Source organism: Conger conger, chromosome 8, assembly GCF_963514075.1.
Source record: "Conger conger chromosome 8, fConCon1.1, whole genome shotgun sequence".
Classification (NCBI taxonomy): Eukaryota; Metazoa; Chordata; class Actinopteri; order Anguilliformes; family Congridae; genus Conger; species Conger conger.
In genome coordinates, this window is record NC_083767.1 from 56754473 (window position 1) to 56776183 (window position 21711).

The window sequence follows — 21711 nt, forward strand, 5'->3', positions numbered from 1 at the left end:
CTTGTCGCCCTCTGTAGAAAGGGAGGCTGAACTGCGATCCAACCTTTGAGTTGGAGGAGATGATCTTGGAGTCCAAACCACTACATAAGAAGAAGAAGAGGCTAGCAAAGAGCAAGTCACGCGACGGAAACAGAGAGGCCTCCCCCCTGGTCAGACAGCACTCAGAATTAAAAACTACAGACCAGATATATGGTCAATTATGCTAGCCAGTGTATGAAATATCAGCTAATCAATCAATCAAAGACAAAATAATGGTCACAGAATTCCTCACACATAATCTTATACATAAACATGAGAAGTCCTGTAGAAGTATATTACAAAATGTACTTTATTATGTAAATATTTAGTTACAATGTCTCTCGGCAAAGATTAATTTTATCTGTTGAGTATAAAAACAAATGAATCACACACCAAATCTAATCTCCGAAATTGCTGTGAAGATTTACAAATGACTTTAGCAACATTGACATTTCACGTGAACACGTGTGACTGAGGTGCCGAACACCTCGTGCTTTATCACATACTGCGATCTGATTTATCCATCAATCTGTAACTGGAGCGCTGTCGCAACCAGACTCCTGCGCAGGCCGCGACAGCGTCTCTCCCGACGGACTAGTCTGCTGTACGTAACAATTAGTCCGTCGCAGCGTGCATTTACACCCCACGCCGGCGTCCATCAAGCCCTAATTCACTGCTACAGCTTGCTCGTTACAAACGCTCGCTCGTCCACTGGAGGTGGCAGTGACACCATCTCATCCGCGCACTTTGATGAACGTCGGTGAGCATGCGACTCGTTCGGTTAATATACATGTCAGACATAACGGTGGGGCTACCTCCTCACGGTTCAGAACTTCCAATCCACCGTCTGCTGTCACGCGCCAGTTTTGAAATGGTGAAACTGGCAGACGGGCTCCTAGAACTTGACCCGTCCTTGATGGACCGCGTGTCACTGTGATGTCTTGTTAGGCTAGAAGCTACTGGCTCAGAATACTGTACATGAGGGGTGGCCAGTTCAATTCCTGATGGGCCGGTGTGTATGCACGCTTTTGATTAGATTAGGCAACACTAAATGTTTCGTATAGGGACACCAAAACCACTCAATAGTCATTCATGAACTTAATAAATTTAGCTTGAATGTGTAAAAACCCATAGGAGCCTCCTTGTCATAGGTGATGGGTTTTGACTTACCAGGAAATGTCTCTTGAAGGAAGGGGTAGTGTTTACACTTTGACTGTGACCAGTTTTGACGTTACAGCAAGTTAAATTGCACAATTTATAGTACTAACCAGAGGATGCAGGAATTGGACCATATCACAGCTAGTCATGAATGAATAGTCCAGCAAATTCATGCCAAAAGCATTTATCCAAAACTGCTATGCTTTACTTTCCTGCATAAACTCAATAATTTCTTTGATGCTAAATTCATAGAATCCTTTTGTCAACAAACAAAACAAATACAAAATGACTTATACTCACAGCCCTTGAAGAACTAAAGATAGCTACTGGCGGCTTCTCAATAAACATTGAGGCAATTATTCAAAGCAATATTGTAAACCGAACTTGGTACCTCTGGTAACTACACAAAAAACCCCACTTTGACAGTTTTTTTTTGTCATTCTGTGCAGGTGGGCCCTGTTGTCTTTTAATAATTTAATGACTATACCTCTCTGTTTTTGTCTTTCATTTCATCTCCTGGGCTCTCACTCCACGATCGCGTCGTCAATTATCGCTCTCTCCCACCAAAGCCCGCCCACTTGCAGCAGTGCCTGGAAACAGTGCGTGAGGAGTTCATCATCTTCAACAGAGAGAAGTAAGAGTCCGACCCTGAGCTCATCCATTACATTACATTACATTAACGGCATTTGGCAGACGCTCTTATCCAGAGCGACGTACAGTTGATTAGACTAAGCAGGAGACAATCCTCCCCAGGAGAAATGCAGGGTTAAGGGCCTTGCTCAAGGGCCCAACGGCTGTGCGGATCTTATTGTGGCTACACCGGGATTAGAACCACCGAGCTTGCGTGTCCCAGTCATTTACCTTAACCACTACCGCTACAGGCCGCCCCTCATCCATATCTGATCTGCCACTCTGACCACTGAGTAGGGTTTCAACCCCCATTTGTAACGTCAAAATACCTAGAAAAAAATAAGAGGCCTCTCATTGTAGCCTTCTCAAACCCGTACGTCTGATTAGCCCACAGAGATGTTCTCCATAAAGACCTGCGTTAAAGCCCGCGATATTTGCTACCATGTAAGGCTAAAATCTGCGTGTAATGAGGTACCATTCAAAGGGCACTCTCTTAAAGCTCAGTTTTCAACAGCGTACGAGGCAGTTGGATAAAAAACATCTCTCAAGGCCACCGGCTCCAGCGGCCATCTTTGATGGTTCAGCAGGGCCCTGTGTGAGGCAGCGCGGCAGTGCGAGCATCAGCCAGCAGCGCACCTCCACCTTCACACAGCCCCTCGGAAACACAGGAGTCACACGGGAGACCGCAGACCGCTAGCCCGCCGGCTGCAGATGAACTGAGCGTCGCGGGACGGCTCTCCTCCTGCCGACTCCGCAGAGGGGAACCGCTCCGAGAGGGGTGGGACAGATCCAAGGAAGCCAGCGGGCAGACGCCTTGCATCTGTGCCAGCTCTTCGGCTAGCGACGCCAAGGAACGGGTCCTATCGCCGGTCGGCAACCGGTCGGGAACGACCGCCGTCCGAGGCACATATTGGAGATTTCGTGGGGGGGGGGGCGCTCCTGTTTTTCAGACATAACACTGTCCGAGAGGGGTCACAGGATCCTTTGGAGCAGACAGACAGATTCTTGCATTAATAATTCAGCTCTCTCATCACCCCACGGGACTCTCGCTGTGCTAGAGCTGCATTAGGGTAAGGAAGTCGATGAGACCTGCTACTCTCCATCTGGGTTGATGGTAATGTTAAATCCATAATTGGCACCGCGCGGCTGCCGGAAGGATGCGGCTGGTCGTGGGTCTGAGTGACAGCGGGAAAACGAGAGCCGATCGCTCTCCCCACCAGACCGGCGCCACTCAGCGCAACCTTCAGGGTTGGCGGGAAACCTCGGGCCATTCGCCTCGTCCCTTCCGGGGGGGTGGGGGTGGGGGGTGGGTGGATGGGGACGTTTCTCTTCAGGATGGAAACCCGCGCCGTTTTAAACGATGAGCATCCGTAACGTTGTCATTCCGCACAGGCTATTAATGTATTAATGCGTATTCTGTTACTCGTGTTCTCTAAAATTCCCCTTCATGAATAATTGAGCGATGTAGTGGGGAAAATGCCGTATCCAATTAAATTACAGGGATTTCTCAGTGTCGCTGTGGAGGGGCTAATGAAAGCAGGCTGCTGCTGTTCCAGCGGTTATCTCCAGGAAACCTCGACAGCATTAGCACAATATGCCTCTTCTGCAGAAACTACAGTGAAATCTTCCATTATACCCAAAAAAAAGGTGCTCTGTTGTGTTTTTTGCAGTGGTCACTAATGGGCTCTTGCCCACAGCCTCCCTCCTTATAAAAATCCAAAATATTACAATTTTAAAAGAAAAAAAGGAGCAGAAAACATATTGCAGCACTTCACAATATGTCAGCAAATACACAAATCGTGAGTTTCAGATACAGGGCCTTGGTTCACAGATTAGTCCTGGACAAAATGGCGTTTCGTACAGAGAACGTCCATTCAAAATGGCCTTTAGTCTGGGACGAGGCTCAATCTGCATCTGTGAAACTAGCCCCATACATTTTGAAAACACGTGTGTGGGGAAATCGGTAATTTCTCCTTCTAAAAAGTCCACACGTTGACTCCACCCACACGCAGTCAGGTCGGCACCTGTAAAGCTGAGCAGCCGGGGCCAGCGGTGTTCAGATAGGGGAGGAGCGGCTGCTCTCTGCACAGCCCTGCTCCAGCTGTGCAGTGGTCAGAGGGAGGTTACATCATGAACACATCATCTGCACAGCCCTGCTCCAGCTGTGCAGTGGTCAGAGGGAGTTTACATCATGAACACATCATCTGCACAGCCCTGCTCCAGCTGTTCAGTGGTCAGAGGGAGTTTACATCATGAACACATCATCTGCACAGACCTGCTCCATCTCTGCAGTGGTCAGAGGGAGGTTACATCATGAACACATCATCTGCGGAATGCATGGCCTCTGATGTATCACACCTGTGTTCCAGGCTGAGGAAGCAGGCCCCGGGCGTGCAGGCCGCCAGCCCTGCCTCGCCCGCCCTGGAGAAACGGGAGGGGGGGCAGAACAACAACACCGTCCTGCCCTCGGAAGAGACCGGCGTCTACAGCAGCTAGGCTGAAAAGTAAAAAATAACCACCAACCGAAAAATGGCCCACCCAACTGTTCCTGTGCATGTTCTCTCTTTTGCTACAATGAAGAAAAAAAAAAGAAAAGAAAAAAAACCCAGCGTTTCATAAACTGATTACAGCGTACAGCGAGTGATGTCATGCAGCCTGCCCGGGACATCGTGCCGCAGACGTTGACTGTGACGTGATCCTGCAGGCCGTTGCTGAACACCAAGCTGCATGGGGAGTGATGAAAAGAAGGACGTTTTCTTTGGCACCCGATGCGGAAGCCACAATTTTCTATTGACCAAATACTGCTTTCTGTGTATTACTGTTTTTCCGTGGAAAAGACTGTTTCTGTGTGTGAACTTCATGTTTTTTGGTAAAACACAAATCCTCTACCATCACTCACTATGACCATCGCAGCTAGATTCCCATGTAAAACATTGCTGGCTTTCTCGCACAAAACAGCCTGGAAAAATCTTTGGCACAAGATGCCTTTTTAAAGCGGCCAAGATGGGGGATAAGGTGGGCAGAAATGAAAGACTATTTCCATTTGCCTTAATGCACATTTTGACTTGTTTTGCATTTTTCCAAATTGTCACCATAGTATAGCCTTTTTATCCTGTAAGGTGGACAGACTCCACCTTACAGTGTGTATGTGCTAATTTGCATATGGCACAATGAACAAAATTGTGAGTCACATAAACTCACACAAATGGAAACATAGCTACTATGTGGCATACAGTACACATCCACTGTTAACTGTGCGAAAAATGCATATTAATGCCAAAGTCTTTCTGTCCAGCACCATAAAGTATGATACAGTGATTCAAATAATGCAGAGGCGATGATAACATGCTTATTTAAACTGGGTGAATTCCCCTTTGTTTCAGAATACACATTTATTGGCTTATAATACAAGCAATATGTCTGTCAATTGACAGCCCAGTAGCATTACTTTGGTTATCGTATGCAAATATTTACATTTGGTTGCAAGTCTTGATTTATGTTTGTAACATTTCAGTGTATAACAACTGCAATTCCATGACAAAACTCCACTTGAAATGAAGGAATGGTCTCCAACTTTGCAGAAAACTGACAGATTTCCCATCCTTTGTGTGTACGTGGATGGGCGATTGCCTTTTCTTGGTTTCGACAGCATGAAGTAGCCTGACATAAAAGTATGCATTTCCTTCCCAGCAACCGCAACCTCTCAAGAGGTCGTAGTAGCCCTGAATTGCTGAAATAAAGGAAGTCGTACTTGTATATCTTTTCCCCCTCACACTCAGTTGTTTACATGTCAATATAACGTAAAAAAAAAAAGAAAAAAGAAAAAAAAGAGTCTTTTGTATGACCCTCTTTGGAACAAACAAGTTCGATGCGCCTCTTCATTTCTCCCTCAAGGCCTTAATGCAGAAGTTGCCCTGTTATTACTGCGTCAGTAGTCTGCAGTAAAGTCAATCTAACAGTGGATGCCGTTTACATTTCCAGGGGCACATCTTTTTTTCCTGAGCCAACTGTGTAGAATGAACCATATGGTCTTATATTCCTCAGAAGCATCCTGCATCCATCCCATTTATGGCAAAAACTGATGACTGCTCTATTTTTGCATGCAAGGCAGTCACGTGTCTCAAAGGTCACTAAATACTGTTGTCCCATGTCCCCTTAATTGGGGTTATTTCTGCTAAATGAGTCGACATTTTCCAGTCAATTTGACGCGGAGCACTTTGAAAGGCCATACTGTCCGAGGCACGGTAGAGGGAAATTGAAAAAAAAAAAAAAAAACAAGCAAAGGAAGAGATTTTCTTCCTTATCTTTTTTCCTTCCCCTTTCCACCAGACTCTGAAGCGGGCGAGCACGACTCTTTTTATGGAACCGGCTGAGTCACAGGGCTCAGTTTCAGAACTCTGACCCCGGACCTCAGCGCCCAGCGCCCCGGCTCTGTGGGAGGGTGACGCAGAGCAGAACGGGGGGGGGGGGTGACAGGGACAGGTCTCAGATCAGTTCTCCCACACACCTACAGATCTGCTCCTGTGGTCCTGAAGCATCAGTCCTGCTAGCCTTCTCTGGGCTGAGCAGGAAGTGTAGACCCGGTCTCGCGATCATTATCTACTGATAAGGCACGGTCGGTGACTCACAGGACACGGACGACGGCACTGGCTGAACTGCTCATCTGTGAAGATGGAATTTAAAATGCCTCAGTGACCATGTCTCTACTTTCACTCAAGTTTGGTGCTAATTCTTTTTTCTTTTCTTTGACGTTTTTTTTGTTAGTTCTGTAGTTGTTGTTCTTGATCAGTCTCACAAACCGGTACTTCAGTCATTCTTGTACAGCATTAGCGTACATCCCTCCCCTGATACGCAAACCTTTAATTAAGCATCTATAGCCACTCGTCCCCCCTCAATAAACGGACTGCAGTCCCTGTGTCTGGAATATGTGTACAGTGGGGTCCAAAAGTCTGAGTCTAATTATATAATCAGCATAACCATTTGAATGAAAAGTTGAATCCTTGAAAAAATTACATTCATTTTCAGAATGTCTTAGTATTTGGCATGTCTATCTTTTGCTTTCAAGGCAACGTGCGTTCAAGCAGGCATGGACTCTGACATGGTTACAAAGGGCATCTTGTGATGTTACTTAATGCTTGGCTTTGGTCAGTCTTCAAGTGCCCCCCATAAATGGAAGTGGAGGTCAAGCGATTGTCGATGGTCTAGCACTCCTTGCTCTTCTTTGGTCTTCGAGTAGTTCTCGCAAAGCTTTATTACCAGGATTACATGAAAAAAATAAAATAAAATAAAAACTCCAGATTTTCGATGTGGTCTCGGACTTTTTGACCTCACTCTATGTCTGTACTCCCACGAGCGTGTTAAAATGTTAAAATGCGGTGCTCTTTAAACTACTCAGCGGCGATGTAGCATAACGACAGCAAAGGTGCAAATGGCAGCGTTGAACACGCACCGTTGTGAGATCGTGGCCGTCTAGTTTCCACACACGACAACGAGGTGATCGATTCGCACAGGCTCATTAACACCAACACTACAAGCTGTGACTCAACCCAATTATCCCAGCCTCCGAGTCTGTGCTCCCTCCCGCTCGCCTTTCTGGAGTATTCTCTGTAATCACACAGACCGTGTGGCTCCTAGAGGGTTCCACATCCCAGTGTGAACGCCTCATAAGGCCTTGCACTTTAATCAGCGTGATCGCTAAATCCCAGCGAAAATCTGAAATTTTTTTTAAAAACCGAGAATGAAAAAGACTGTTGAAAATCACAGTTACTGCCCAATGCCCCCCCCCCCACCAATACCTACAAGTGCAAGCTAAGTCCGAAAGAGAGAAAGAACCGTCCAAACCTGACGGTAGGTCATAAACCCTCAGCACCAAGGGTGAGGACCCAGACTGTTCTTTCCTCCATTTTACTTTCATCTTCAGTGGTGAGAAACCAGGGCAGGACGAGGAAAGTTTCTTTAATCGGCACATAAAACCGGACCGAGCGTGATGGGAGAGACATCAGCCGCTGTAATAGACAGTGCTAATAGGGTCTGCAGGCAACATCGCTCCACAAAACCCAGCACTGAGTAACCCTGAAGAGGGGGGTTACATTGTGTTACAGGGAACAATATGCTCCACATCGGAGTCCTAATTTCCCTGGACCGTGAACGCAGCAGAATACAGAGGGGCTGAAGGGGGGGGTAGTCAGTTCTCAGGGCCGTTATGATTAGGACATGTTTTTTCCCCCCTCGGTTGAGTTTTTTTGGTGACTCAGCGCTGTTCTGCAGCGCCCCGGGGGGGTGGGGGGGGGGTCTCTGAGTGAGCATGACTGGCCCCCTTCACGCTCCCACACCGGAGGCAGAATGACCTCTCCCAGAGCTGCCAGGGGAAGGCAGACGGCCCGAGCCGAAATCACAAACATCTCCTCAAATGCCTTCCACTTCCTGTGACTCATTCCAAACAATGCAGCGCTGATGGCAGTCAGCACTCTCTCTCTCTCCTCTCTGTTTCTTTCTGTTTTTTTTCTCTTTCCCTCTCCCTGCCATGTCCTCTGTGCGCAGCACGTTTGCTCAAGCACAGGAGAACAATCGGAGTGTATTCAGTGCTCCGGGAGAAATGAGTCCAAGGTGGGTTCATAGCCCCTCTGTTTGCCTTGACCTTGTGTTATACACGACCGGAAAAACATGGGGGTGTGCGAAGAGCCTTGGTGGTCTTGTGCTTTAGAAGCCATTCCCTGCATATGCATGTTCACGCTTCATGTGTCTCACACTGTGGACTGGATGGTCACAATATCACTATGTTCAGTTCTGCCGATGACAAAAGACAATTGTGCATTACATGACACTAACCCACACACAGACATACACAAAATTCTGTCCTGTGCTTGTAAAAAAAAAAGTATTGTCCCAAGGTATGTATGTTAACATTTGGCATTGGGAACAGCTGTTTTGTCAGACATTACACCAATAATATACTGTGTGACAAAAACATTGATATGTTTTCTATCCAGGAAACTGGTTTGCTGTTGTGTGAGTCAGACATGTTCTGGAACAGAGTTTTCTGTATTGTTCGTTTTTTAATTTAAGTCAATTACCAAGCACAAAGACATGGAAACAGAAGATGTTTTTCAATTATATCATAATCTCAACGATGTCCAAAATTCAAGAAATAAAAGAACATCCTGCTCATAGTCATCCGTTCATTTCCTGTCCCGATATTGATATTGTCACTTTCTTACCGCGTACGTAGTATGCAGTACGTAGTCATGACAAAATATTCCTTCCAATGAAATCATTATAAAGTAATGAGAAATCTATTTGCCCACTGCTCTTATCAATTACACTCGCACAAGGGACAGCATGACTGGCAGACCCCATTGCATTCAATTCCATCATATAATCATCTAAAAGGACGGGAGAAAAGAGATTGAATTGAAATGGCCCGGCGCAGAAGTGATTACGCACGATAGCAGTCTGGACCTAACCTCAGTGGCCGCTCCTGAGATCTGAATTCAGCCGAACAAAGGGCTCTACTTCCACATTCCCACCGTCGGAGATGTGCTTTGAAATGTCAGAACAGTTATCCGTTCGCCACCGGTCACGTCTCTCAACTTTGCCCTGAATTATTATATTTGTGGGGGGGGAAAAAACAGCAACACTTGCACTCTATTATTTATGTGTTGGATGTTTTCTGATGTAAATTCAGGTTGAAAACCTGGAGGCCAGTGACTGGGTATGGAGAAATGTAAATGAAGGATTAAAAAAAAAAAAAAAAAAAGGTTCTTAAAAACAAGTGACTCATCGGGGAACCACATTCAGCAGCTTTCTGGTCTCCAGGCTTCAGACCACAGAACCGCAAATCGGCCCGATGTCTGCACTGAAGCGAGCTGATGAGACTGTGGCCCGGGTCAGTTCAGTCTGCGCTGTGACGGGGGAAAGCCATTGGGCTCTGACGGACTACACTCCCTGTGACTCTGAAACGCTTCATTCCCTCACAGTCTCGGTCTATTCCCCTTCACAACTCTCAGCCAAAAATAACACAAGCTGCACCGTTATTAAAGTCCACGTTTAACAGAATTAAATGTAGGATGGATTCAATTGTTTTATACAATGGAACAAAAAAAAGCTCCCATGCTTATCATTAAAATAGAAACAGACAAGGGGTTGAACAGAATAATGACAATTACATAGATCCGTTAATAAATAAGTAACTTGAAATTTATATTAATGGCAAGATGCCTCAACACGACCGTATGATAATTGTATGTACAGACATCATTAGATCAACAGCTTATCACAGCTTCAAGTAGTCCGTTTAAGTGTCACCCTACTGCCACTCAACTGCATCAAATTGCTGACGTGATTACGTCAGTAAGATCTACCTTGTTGATGTATCAGCAGCAAAAGTAAAACAATGGCTACTGTAACACAAAATGTTCTCACAATGTTGCTGCCACGTAGTGCCAGTGTTATAAAACTGACAAAACATTCAAGTAACACTGAGACAACGTTTGTTTGTTTGCTACTAAAAACACTCAGCATCTCTAAAAATCTCCTCAAATCTTTACCATACACTCTCACCTTCATACGAGTCTAATAGGCCTTCTGAATATATTGGAATGTATAGCCACTTAAAATGGCATTTCATCAACACAGGAGGAGCGTAAGTTATGAAGAGAAGGATCGATTCTTCGCTCCTCATTCCCTCACAGTTTGGAATTAATCTATCATCGTCAAAGTTTGGATTGCAGTCCTTCACTGTAGTTTCCATTACAGCAATTTATTTCATGCATCTATAGTTCTTTCTTTTTGCGAAGCGCAGTGTCAGTATGACATTTTCCTTCTAATCTAATTTCCACCGGTGAAATAGAAAATAGCAGTCAAACCCACTGAACCTTCATTTGAAAAACGAAAGGAAGAATTTTAACACTGTCTTGTCCAACTTGCATTAATGAGACCAAAGCCAAGGCAAGAGCATTTATCCCTGTTCATAAATCATCTACTTCAGACCTGGGAACAGAAAGCGAGCAGAAATGAAATCTATTGGAAATGAATCACATTGTGAGACCATTAAACGCCTGTGGACAGTCCGAGCAGGGCTATGGATTGATTTAAAATATCATTTTACTTCATTTCTATGTAATGTCATACAAATGGTATGAACGACTGGGGTTTTCTTTTGCACAAGCAAATAAATTCAATCAGGGAGACAAACCACAGCTTGAGTTGCGTAGCTTGAGTTGAAGTCAAAAGTTTTGCGGTAAAATTATGCAGAAGCATAATGACACGCCATACGAAATTGATCTCTTCAGAAAACTTTTTAAAATCCGGTCCTTTCATTCTCTTTCCAAAGAAAAGTTCACGAAAAGTAAAGGTATTAAAGTTTCAGCAATCAATATTCAGCTTTTCCTTCACACATCTACTTATGAAGCGACGTCCGAAATGAACTCGCTGATGGTTATCGTTGTTGTTAAGGACAAGAAAAAAATAATTACGAGCGAATGTTCTACAGCGCTGGAAACACAACGATGATTTTTTTATGAGCAGGAGGCCTGTGGGGATATGAGGACTGTCAGGGGTGAAGAAGAATCGCCCTATTAAAGGACGGTGTTTAAGACGCCTGGAATTTCCTGCCTCCCTCATTACTCCAAATCTCCACCGCACCGATGACTCATCCTCACTAGCGCTGCTAAATATCTCTTTCAGCCAAGTGGAGGGCCACTCGCTGGGCGATTGATCGATCGCCCCGCTTTGCAAAGCGTCGCCGAGCTCTAGGTGATGACAAACCCATTTCTTTCAGGGCTTTCAACACCAAACAATACACACTGCTTTCAGCGCCGGCGTGCGTACACACACGATTAAGTATCCCAGAGGGAAAGGCATTGGTGTGTGCAGGCAAAGTTTCATTTCATAGCCCCATTTAACTAGCTCTGCAAGATGTCCCCAATAACACATCCACAGAGAAACAAAAACATCTAATCCATGTCAACACCAAAAAAATTATGAGAAAATAAAGCCTTAAAACCAGGCTGCTTTTTCGCCCTGTAGAGAGTATTGAGCATTATTGACTGCAGCTAAATGTTTTACCATGAACCTTAAAAATGTCCTAAATATTTATGAGAGGGGGTTATATACCACTTAATTGGAAGCTTGTTTGCAATCTTTCTGCAATTAGCCTTCTGGTCCAGTAATGACAAATCAGCTAATAGACCATATCACCGAAAATAAACCATCACTTGACTTAAAATATTGGAGAATATGTACAGTTGAGTAGTGCACACAATGAACAAAGTACAAAAAAGAAAAAAGAAAGGCAGTTCTCATTCCGAAAAGTTTCAAGAGAAATAAACACGTGGGGTTTAGAGTTTCTGAACGCGCCGTACACCTCTGTACCATCGAGGCAGACATGTTTATTGTCACATTTGAACAAAGAGATTATAAAGTGGGGCCTTGAATAACAAAGGTATTACACTTCTTTATGGATTTCAGAAGCACAGTTATACTTATGACTGTGTGCTAGTTCTCCGAGCACAATGTGTCTTTTTCTCATTTCTATTTCTCCCCGGAGCAGCATTTAGGTTCTTTTTCTCACGCTTACCAACACAAAGATTGCAGTGGACGGCAAACGGAAAACAAATGAAGGAATTGATTAAATAAAAGCCCGGAATCAGCTGGAGAACACAAAGCCTTCTTGAGAAGTGGCCGAACAGCAGACTGTAACAAATGACATAATATTTACAGGAAATGAGCAGAAAAGATAATACCCATATATATAATTTTTGTCTCCCCTCAGGGGTGGATTTTTCCAGAAAACCAATTACATTTGGGCTGCGGTGTTGCAGTTCCAACCGCAATACATTCCATTTATTTCTTACATTGCCATGGTGTTTCCAAAGGCTTTCAGTTTATCGCAATTTCTGTGGTGTGAACTACGCTGACGTGGGTTTGTCTCTTAGGTGCGCTTAACTCATCGACCTGGGCTAGATATCTGTGCTGGAATCCATTTTGTTGAAGGTCTACTCCCAAGAGTGTTTCAGCACCGCGACACACAGATCACAGACCCGGTGGTCCAGACTGTGCCTCCCAGTCATAAGAACCGTGAGCCCAACAGAACCACTGTGTGAGATCATTTTCCATGCTGCCTGCATCAGCACAATGCAGCACGTACAGCTAATCTGAGCATAGAAGCACAGCCAACAAGTGATGTCACCCAGCACTCAGGGATATGGCAATCACACATTGCAGTCTTTCCAGCTCAAACCAGCAGGGCTATAGATGCACAGGAACAATTCACAAACAATAACTGACCAGACTAATGATACAGTGCTTTGCCCTCATCCAAAACACAACACAGTGCGGCAGTGTTTTTCTGGGATGGATGGGATTATCACTTGAAATGCACCTCCTTGAAATTATCTCTGAAATGATTAGTTATTAACCCTTTCCAATTTGGCCCCCTTAAAGGCAATTCCCACCAATTTTGTACAAGTCCTATAAAAGTGTCAATATCTCACTATTTAGAACAGCACATCATGTGTAGTTTACTAGCACTAAATAGGAGTATCAGGTGTGTCAAATTAAGGTTGAAATTGTCTTTCTAACAATCTGCCATCGGTATTTCGTGCTTTTATTACGTCACAGTTTGTATTATCTTAGAAATATCAACACCACAATAATTTGGGACATCAACGACTCAATCACAAAGGGGAAAAGTTAATAGGGTTTGTTAGCAGTAACCTCTAATGATTACTTAATTAAGGCAGTCAGGTTACATACCCTCCTAAGAACACGACAACAGACCCCAAACAGAAGGTCATGATCACCATTTCCTGCAAGTCAGGTTCCCAACTGGAAAACCTAGTTTCTTTTACGCTTAGATTAGCTGACAGCCACCATTGTAATTGAGCACCAACCATGGTATGAAGTAGTCCTTCAACGTCACGACCCTAACATGTGGCAATTTGACATTTTTTTTCCCTTTCAGATACATGTCAAAATAACAGCGTGTACACTTGCGAGAGCTGGGCATAATTATATTCATGCGAATGTCCGTGAAAGGGTCTTGTGTGTTTTTACAGAATGTGCCTCGCAACTCACCTCCCAGCTCGCCGATAGGTTCTGACCCTCCATTTGTGAACTACTGCATTAAAGGCGATGTCCGTTTTTCTCTGCTCAATGTTTCCTTTTCAAATAGTAGTAAATATTACATCCAGGCCCCTACTGCTGTGGATTCCACAGCTCTGGTCAAAGCTCCGCCTGAGTTGGCAGACAAAACACAGCAAGTCGCTGGTGCATTACGCACACGTACATATTTCAGTGAGCAGCCAACACCAAACAACTGAGCCCTTTCCCAGTCCTCTGTTTTTTGGCAAGCTCAAGGGCAAATAAATATGAAAATAATTTAATTCAAACAGATCTCTTCCCATGACTAATAACAGTTAGGGCCTGGCTCTGTGACCGAGCGGCAGACCGACAGATTAGATAATGAAGTTATTAAACTCGCATAAAAATCTACCTCCTCGCGAAGCCTCGCAGGGATGTAGCAATGCATTATTTGTTTGCTGGCCAGGTTATTGCCTGCTGCGAAAATGACTTTTTAGTGAAACAGTAACGGCGCATTAGAACAGTCTCTGCCGCTGAAGCTCATCTCTATGTAGGAAATTGGTTTTGAATGTTTTTTGTATCTGATGCTAACTACACACAGTGCTTGAAGCACACCTGACACAACGCATCGCCGTCTCACAGAGCCCTCGTTGTTTCGGCCTGTTTAAGCCTGAAGTACATCGCGTACATTGGTTTTTGGTGAAGTGCATAACTCAAGTCATTGATTGCTATAGAGTCCGCAGACCTGGTTTCCACGGCCTAAATTGGCCTGAATTCATGAAAAGGAAAAGACAAAATGGCACAGACACTGAAGCCCTGCAGGACTGGGGCGGAGAGAAGACGAGCAACACTGGTTCATTAGCATTCCTCCAGCGTTGGGCTGAATAAACTGGGTTACATCCAGGCTGAGGGCCGGCTGCATCCACAGGTGTTGGGCAGCAATTACAGTCCACCTCAGCATGACAACATCCCACAAAGATCCGTCTCTATCAAAGGCAATAGGCACTAGACAAGCCTCCCCTGCAACTGAACGCACAAACAAACACGTGGGCGTCCATCTGGCCATGCACCTGCAAACAACAATTAAACAACCGATCAGAACGGCTGCGTTTATGACCGCACTGGACCGGCTGGCTGACTGAAATGGCCAGTTGATGTAATTAACGCATTTCCTCAAACTGACACCCAGGAGGGACCAGCCTGAATGGACTTTATAGAGGAGAGAGGTGGGAGAGGGAGATCTCAACGTACTCGATTAATCCGTCACTGCTCATCACAGGCATCTCATATTAGGCTAACTGTCTCCAAGAGAAAAGCAAAAAAAAAAAAAGTGATTTGCACCCATTACTTGGTTAGGTCTTTGTATAGCTTTTGAAATTATGAAGGTAAAAGAGGTGTGATGTAGTGATTAAGGGAATAGATTTCAGAAGGAAGATTTTTCCTTTCAAATGATGGGGAAGAAACGGCTGCTGCAAGTCATAGCAAATCCATTACCAAAAATGGTTTCAGGTAATATACAGCGGTATAAATGTAACCTGAGATAAGTCTGAGATAAGGTGAAGAAATGTTATCATGTGGCAAAATAAGTTATGCCAGACGTGGCTTAATTGCCTATACTGTGCTATTGTGTCAAGTGTTTCACTTGGCACCTTGTCACACGGCTGTACTAGGAAGCAGAATTCATCCAAGCCCATCTATGCATGATATTTATAGGCACCGTTGTTCAGTGACAGACCAGGCTAATACCAGTCTCAGTGACTGTCAAAACTGGAACAGACTGCACACAAAAAATGAACATCTGATGGACACAGATTCTTTAAGAATATTTCCCCTCTGGGTATTACAGTCCTGGCTGCTCCTAACACACAGCGCAAGACGAAGTCATCAAACCACTGATGATGACATGTCATTTTCATCATTATATTTCAATATTCTGCCATTTATGCACTCCGTGCAATATTCACCGACATGGACACATTATACCACTGAAGCCAAGAAACATTTCCATCTACTTTCAGACCAAAAAAAAAAAAGAAGAGCTGCATTTTGAACTGCTTTTCGTGGCAGTGGTGGGTGTTTGGTTGGGGGCCGGCTATTTTCGACAAAGATCACCTTCATGAGGAGAACCTCAACTGTCAAACGGAATCAGCAGGTACAGAGAAGCGACCGAGTGGTAATGACCGCAGGGCAAGGCACACGAGTGGCTGAAGGGTTTGTGCGGTTACCGCCTGCTTACCCTGAGGAGGCCTCAGCGCTGGAGCGAAGGAGGCAGAAGACAGGGCGACAGATAGGAGAGGTCACCGAGAGGTCGGCAGCACTGAACCTTCAGGAGCTGCACTTTTCTTGGGAGGAAGACCTGGGGTAAATAAGAATGGACTCAAATTGCGCATCTGAAATTTCACTCGCCTGGTCACATTAGTCCAGGAGACACGGGAACACAAAGAAAGGTGCGCCCCTCCAACGTTGTGCGATGTGGATGGTGAATATTACCTTCACAGAAATCAGTGATCAATCAATGCAAAATATCATTTTTTATAAATGATAAAAACAATCGTGGGGGGTGAAACATTTCTGAAGGCACTGTATAGCGAGAGAGAGAGGGAGGAGAGAGAGAGCGACAGAGCGAGAGTGAGAGAAAGTGAGATACATTAACTTAAAAAAAAAAAGGTATAAGAGTGATTATGGCCTTGTGATCCACCAAAGAGAGGCAGGCTCCACAAACAGGAGCATCGCCATGACAACCACCTCCCCCGGCGATGATCAGCCCTGACGGGACACTGTCAATCAAACCCCATCAGCAACGCTGCAGTGGCATCCTGTGAACCCACCGTGTACACAAAGCACTGATCTTCTCATTATTCCTCATTTTCTCTCATTTCCCAGCACAATCTCTGCTCCCTCTTGACAAGCAAAGCATTCTGAATTTTTTTTCTTAATGAAATAAAAGCCTTTCTAAACCAACAGGACGGGGCAGCCTACAGCGTAGTGGCCTTTGTGGGCCCTTAACCCCACAACGCTCCAGGGGGGATAGACTCCTGCCTAGTTCGATCAACTGTAAGTCACTTCGGATAAAAACGTCAGCCAAATAACGTAACGTAATTTAACGCAACAACAAACGAGGGTGGAGGGAATGCATTCATGGGGTTTTTACGAAAGCTATTGACCCGGCTCCCCTTCCACCCCCTCCCCCTCCGCTCTAATCACGGACTGCACTGGGCAAAATCAAAGACATCGCTCTCCCCGGCCAATGCGGCAATTTTCATTCCTGCGAATTGTAGATGGACGAAGACGGTGCGCTCTCAAATCAAGCCTTCCACGTGTTACGCTGAAAAGGGGAAGGTGAGAATTGGCAGCCCTTCAGAAAACGGCCCGTGGTGATATTTTGAAGGCTGTTCTTCAAAACTTGAATTTTCCGCGTTACATGGGGAGGGGGGCGAGAGCCCTTTGGCCCCCCTGTGGCTGACAGTATAATTACTGTAATTTCCAGATGTTTACTGATTCAATTAACATTCAGCTCCAATCTCAGTGCATTTTCAGCCTACTGAAGAGCATTCAACAATCAGGGGGAGATTAGATAAAGAAATAAACTGAAGACCCCCCTCCTGCAACCATCCCAAAAATAACAGATTACAATCAAAATGCACAATACATCCAGTCAGTGCTTGTGAGATTTGAGAGAGTTGAGAGACTTTTCACCCGTAATAAAAGAGATGTAATGAAAACTGTACATCACAGTATTATTGAGATAAACAACACCTTTCAAAATAACCATGAAGAAGCTGTCTTTACGGACAATGACTAATCACTGGCCACAAACCCTGTAGCACATGAGGCTAACAGAGCGATTGAGGGCAGTTGCGCTTTAAAACAGTCTTTAGTCGTATGACTGTCTGCTGGATTCAGGCTGTGTAATGGCATCTCTCAGTGAGGGCGGACCTTGTTAAGCAGAGTATTTGCTGTCCAATCACACAACAGCTATTCCCCTGGTTGAGGGTGTGTGCAATCTGCCCACACCAAGGTGCAATGACAGTATGTGGACTGGAAAGTGAAAGGATGTGGCCGGCAAGCCGAATGCACTAGAACAGCAATCATCAAATTCGGCCCTGGTTTTCCTCCCTCTCAGATAATTAGCTGAACAATTACTGCTACTGATTCAGGCTAGACTCTCTTCACACCTGACTCCCAGGTAAAAGGAGGGTGGACCTTGAGGACCGTGATTTGATGACCACAGTGCTGGATTAAATCTTCATTCATGGTATGTGCGCGTGTCTCACGTGTGTCATTGTTCCAACACTCTTTTGACTCTGCTATAAATATGAAGCTATAGTGTCGGTGTGCGTCAGTCTCTTTGGTCATTTCAATAGCTGAGTGCATTAGCCAGGATGCACATGCCCTCCAGAGTTACTGTAAGGAAAGAAAAGTCAGCAATGGAGCTAGACTTTACCTTCATCTTAACATTGCAGTGGAGGAATTATTTATTTTTTTACTTTTTTTTTTAGCTTCTTCAAAACCTTTTCTTCCTTTTTCTTCCTTTTTCTTTTCAGCCAGTCAAATGTAGCCCTGCGTTTGTGTTTTCGCATTGTTGTCTCGCTGCATGAGCCAATTACGCATCGGTTTCAGCTCAAGGACATTCTCGTTAAGAATTTGATGGTAGAGAGCAGAATTCACGGTCCCTTCGATAGTGGAGAGCCGTCCAGGTCCCGCGGCAGCAAACAATCCCCACATCCCCACACAATCGCACCACCACCACCATTAGAGACATTTTGGAAGGCTGGCCACTTCAGGGAAGATTCACCACTGTTTGTCCATTTGGAGATAATGGCTCTCACCATGGTACAGCGGAATGCCAGAGCTTTATAAATGGCTGTTACCCCTACCCCTTTCCTTTGTAAATCCCTTCAGGAAAAACTTTTGATGGTGGCATAGCGTGCTTGTAGAAACTTTGCGGTAACTACTTCACTCTGGGGGTGAGGTTCCATATGAATGAGGTTTAGATTCAACAGGGCTGGCTGCAATCATGTCCGGCTGTGGTCAATCAGCGGATTGTAATTATAAATTAAATTTGGTTAACTGAGTAACTAAGGGGGCAATGGGAAATTAATTTTCCACATGGATGATATGGATGTTTTAGAATTTTTTCATCAAACATATGAGAATGTGTTTATCTGTTTTTTTGATTACTCACTTTCCCTTCGTCTAATATGATATTCTGTCTAAAGATATGAAACCATTCAGTGTGACAAATATGCAATAATAGAGGAAACAATGATATGTTACGTTATACAAATCGTAAGAACAACTTTTCTTTTATAAAAGCCCCCAAACAAATTAAATAAGTGAAACAAAACCCAACTTTTGAGAAGTAGCTTGAGTCAAAACCAATTATTCAGTAAAATTATTCAGAAGCAAAATGATGCTTTTTCATGGCACTGTAGTTCTGTGATGCATTCAGAAATTACTGCATTGATATACGTAATTCTGTAACTGAATTGAAGTTCACGTACTAAAGGTCAGAAATCCTGCTTATGTCTGATTTTCAGTCAGACATAAGCAGTGTTAGGCCTACTCCTTTTCTGAACAGGGTAGGATGAGGGTGGTAGTGTCACATGACAGACTGTCTGCTAACTCTTTAGCACAGTATCAAACACAAATCATTTTTAACATTTATTTACCCATGCTCATGGCAAAGTACCTGGGTATATTCATGAGTGTACCATATAATACTGCAGAAAAATTAAAACACCACAACATTTTTTTAAAAAACTGATTGTAACAATTGCATCAGTACAAAAACAAACATAAGCTTGAATATTAGAGTTCAAGACTGTGAAACAAAAACAAACAGGAATGTCAAAAAAATACTGTTTTAAAAAGTTTACAATACAATTAAGTTACAGTATTCATGTATTCTATGTGCACGCTCGGGAAGTGTGTTGAGGACTAGAACAATGTGAATATTTTTCAGAAGATAAATGAGATACAAAACCCTGCAAATGGGTTTGACACATTGCTGTATAATGACAGCAACTCTAATTAAGCCAAAAGGCAAATTTGTCAAATGATATACATTACTGGTGAATTTCAAAACATCAGACAGTTTGTGCTCACAGTTCATCATCGTAGAAAAAACATGTAAAGCTTAGACATCATTAGTCAGTAGGGATTTGTCCCAAATGACAAAGAACAATTACATGTGGCCATCTTTCCACTGTGGACTGAAAGCAGCGCTGCTGTTATAATCTGAAGCACGTACATGTTTTCAGACTTTAGTCTGAGGTGGCTGCAAAAATAATTGTTCTTTTTTTCCCAAATGAATTGGCTGAATTTCCACAGATTGTGTCAAATGAAAGTTGCCTACAAGATGGATTAAATTACTTGGTATTATCTTTCCGTTATCATTGTGCCAGATAACTTATTCCAAACCTGACACGTTCGGCCTTTTCATGACGAAGAGGGGACCTGAAAATGCAAATGGCCGTTCCCTCATTTGCAACCAGCAAGCTAGCACAGGATCTGTCCACAGATTTAACATGAAAGGCCCGAAATTCTGTTTCCAGGTTGTCAAACCAAGGAATGGGTGTTTAATGAAAATGTGCTTGGATGGATAAAGTAAGTGTATAATACAGGTGACCATCCACCCTCATAAATTTGTCATTTAGAAGCAACTAGTACTTTGAAAAGTTCTTTGCGATAAGCATTGAAGCTACTAAACAAATTTTCTAGCTGTGTAAAATGCATTCTGCAAGTCACTGGCTAAAAGTGTCTTCTAAATGCAAAAATATTGCCAATTAACTGGCTTGTCCACATCACAATTATGAATTAACCTTGGGTGAATGTTTACCCTAGATTTGTGAAACTAGATTCGTGCCTCTTCAGTTCTGGTGTTTTTCCAGCAAAGCGCATTAATCTGACAGATACTCTAAAACTCAATTTGGAGTCTTCCACCAAATTTAAGGTATGTGACAGCCTAAGTTTCTGAAAGTTTTGTCAAAGAATTAATGGCTTTCAGTCTGCGAATATATCTTCAATTCGCACACATTTTCACACATAAAATCCTTAAAGCACTGATCCCTTACAGTACATTCTCAGATTTTGCAAGAGACAGGAATGAATTGATGCCTGTTACGGCTCCAGAATACATTGCATGCACATAATTATAAGCCTATAATTATCATTATAAACACAAAACACAGAAATAGTATAATAGAAATAGTATTAATAACAGTACCAGCTAAAAATACTGTACCTCCAATGGGATCTACAAAGTAGCTGTCCATTTTGTTGCAGTAATATCAAAAACAGCAATTCCAATTTTACCTGAAAAGACTGGAGTCTAGTTAACCATGTCATCAAATTCAAGAGGAACAAAATGTGAGCAATTTGTATACACGTTTTTATTTTTGTACTTTTTTGGATATAATAGTTAAAATTTCTCTTCAGGATATTATTTATATCGATTATCTCTAACGGGTCCTACGAAAGACAGCTATAGACTCCCTATGAAATATTATTTTAGAACTATGTTTATCATCTAAAATGCCACGAAAAAGGAAGACTGTCGATAATATCGGATTTCCCTGGCATAAGAGAAGGGAAGACTGAATCAGTATATCGCACACCCTTGCGTAATATACCCCTGTGCTACTGTAAACCAGGAACCTGGATGTGCAGGAATGAGCTGGAGCCAAGACTGGCTGATCAATTACAGGAGTAGGGTCAAACACAGGTCCTGGAGTGCCGCAGTGCCCGCACGTTTATGCTGAAACAGGCCTCGGAAACAGGCCTCGTGTGCAGAGTCTTCAGCCAATCAGGACCACAGCGACT

General features: G+C 43.8%; 1 protein-coding gene and 1 long non-coding RNA gene across 2 annotated transcripts in view; one reads left to right on the forward strand and one right to left on the reverse strand.

Annotated features, from left to right (window-relative positions):
- Positions 1–5562, forward strand: part of LOC133135240 (serine/threonine-protein kinase 32B-like) — a 56374-nt gene extending 50812 nt beyond the window's left edge. Inside the window, exons 10-12 of the mRNA XM_061252111.1 lie at positions 18–149; positions 1746–1810; positions 4176–5562. Of these exons, the coding sequence (XP_061108095.1) occupies positions 18–149; positions 1746–1810; positions 4176–4302 (324 nt within the window). The 3' untranslated portion in view covers positions 4303–5562. The remainder of the gene's footprint in view (positions 1–17; positions 150–1745; positions 1811–4175) is intronic.
- Positions 1–14014, reverse strand: part of LOC133135241 (uncharacterized) — a 59900-nt gene extending 45886 nt beyond the window's left edge. The window contains exon 1 of the long non-coding RNA XR_009709369.1: positions 13882–14014. This is a non-coding gene — a long non-coding RNA (uncharacterized LOC133135241). The remainder of the gene's footprint in view (positions 1–13881) is intronic.
- Positions 14015–21711: the final 7697 nt, after the last annotated feature.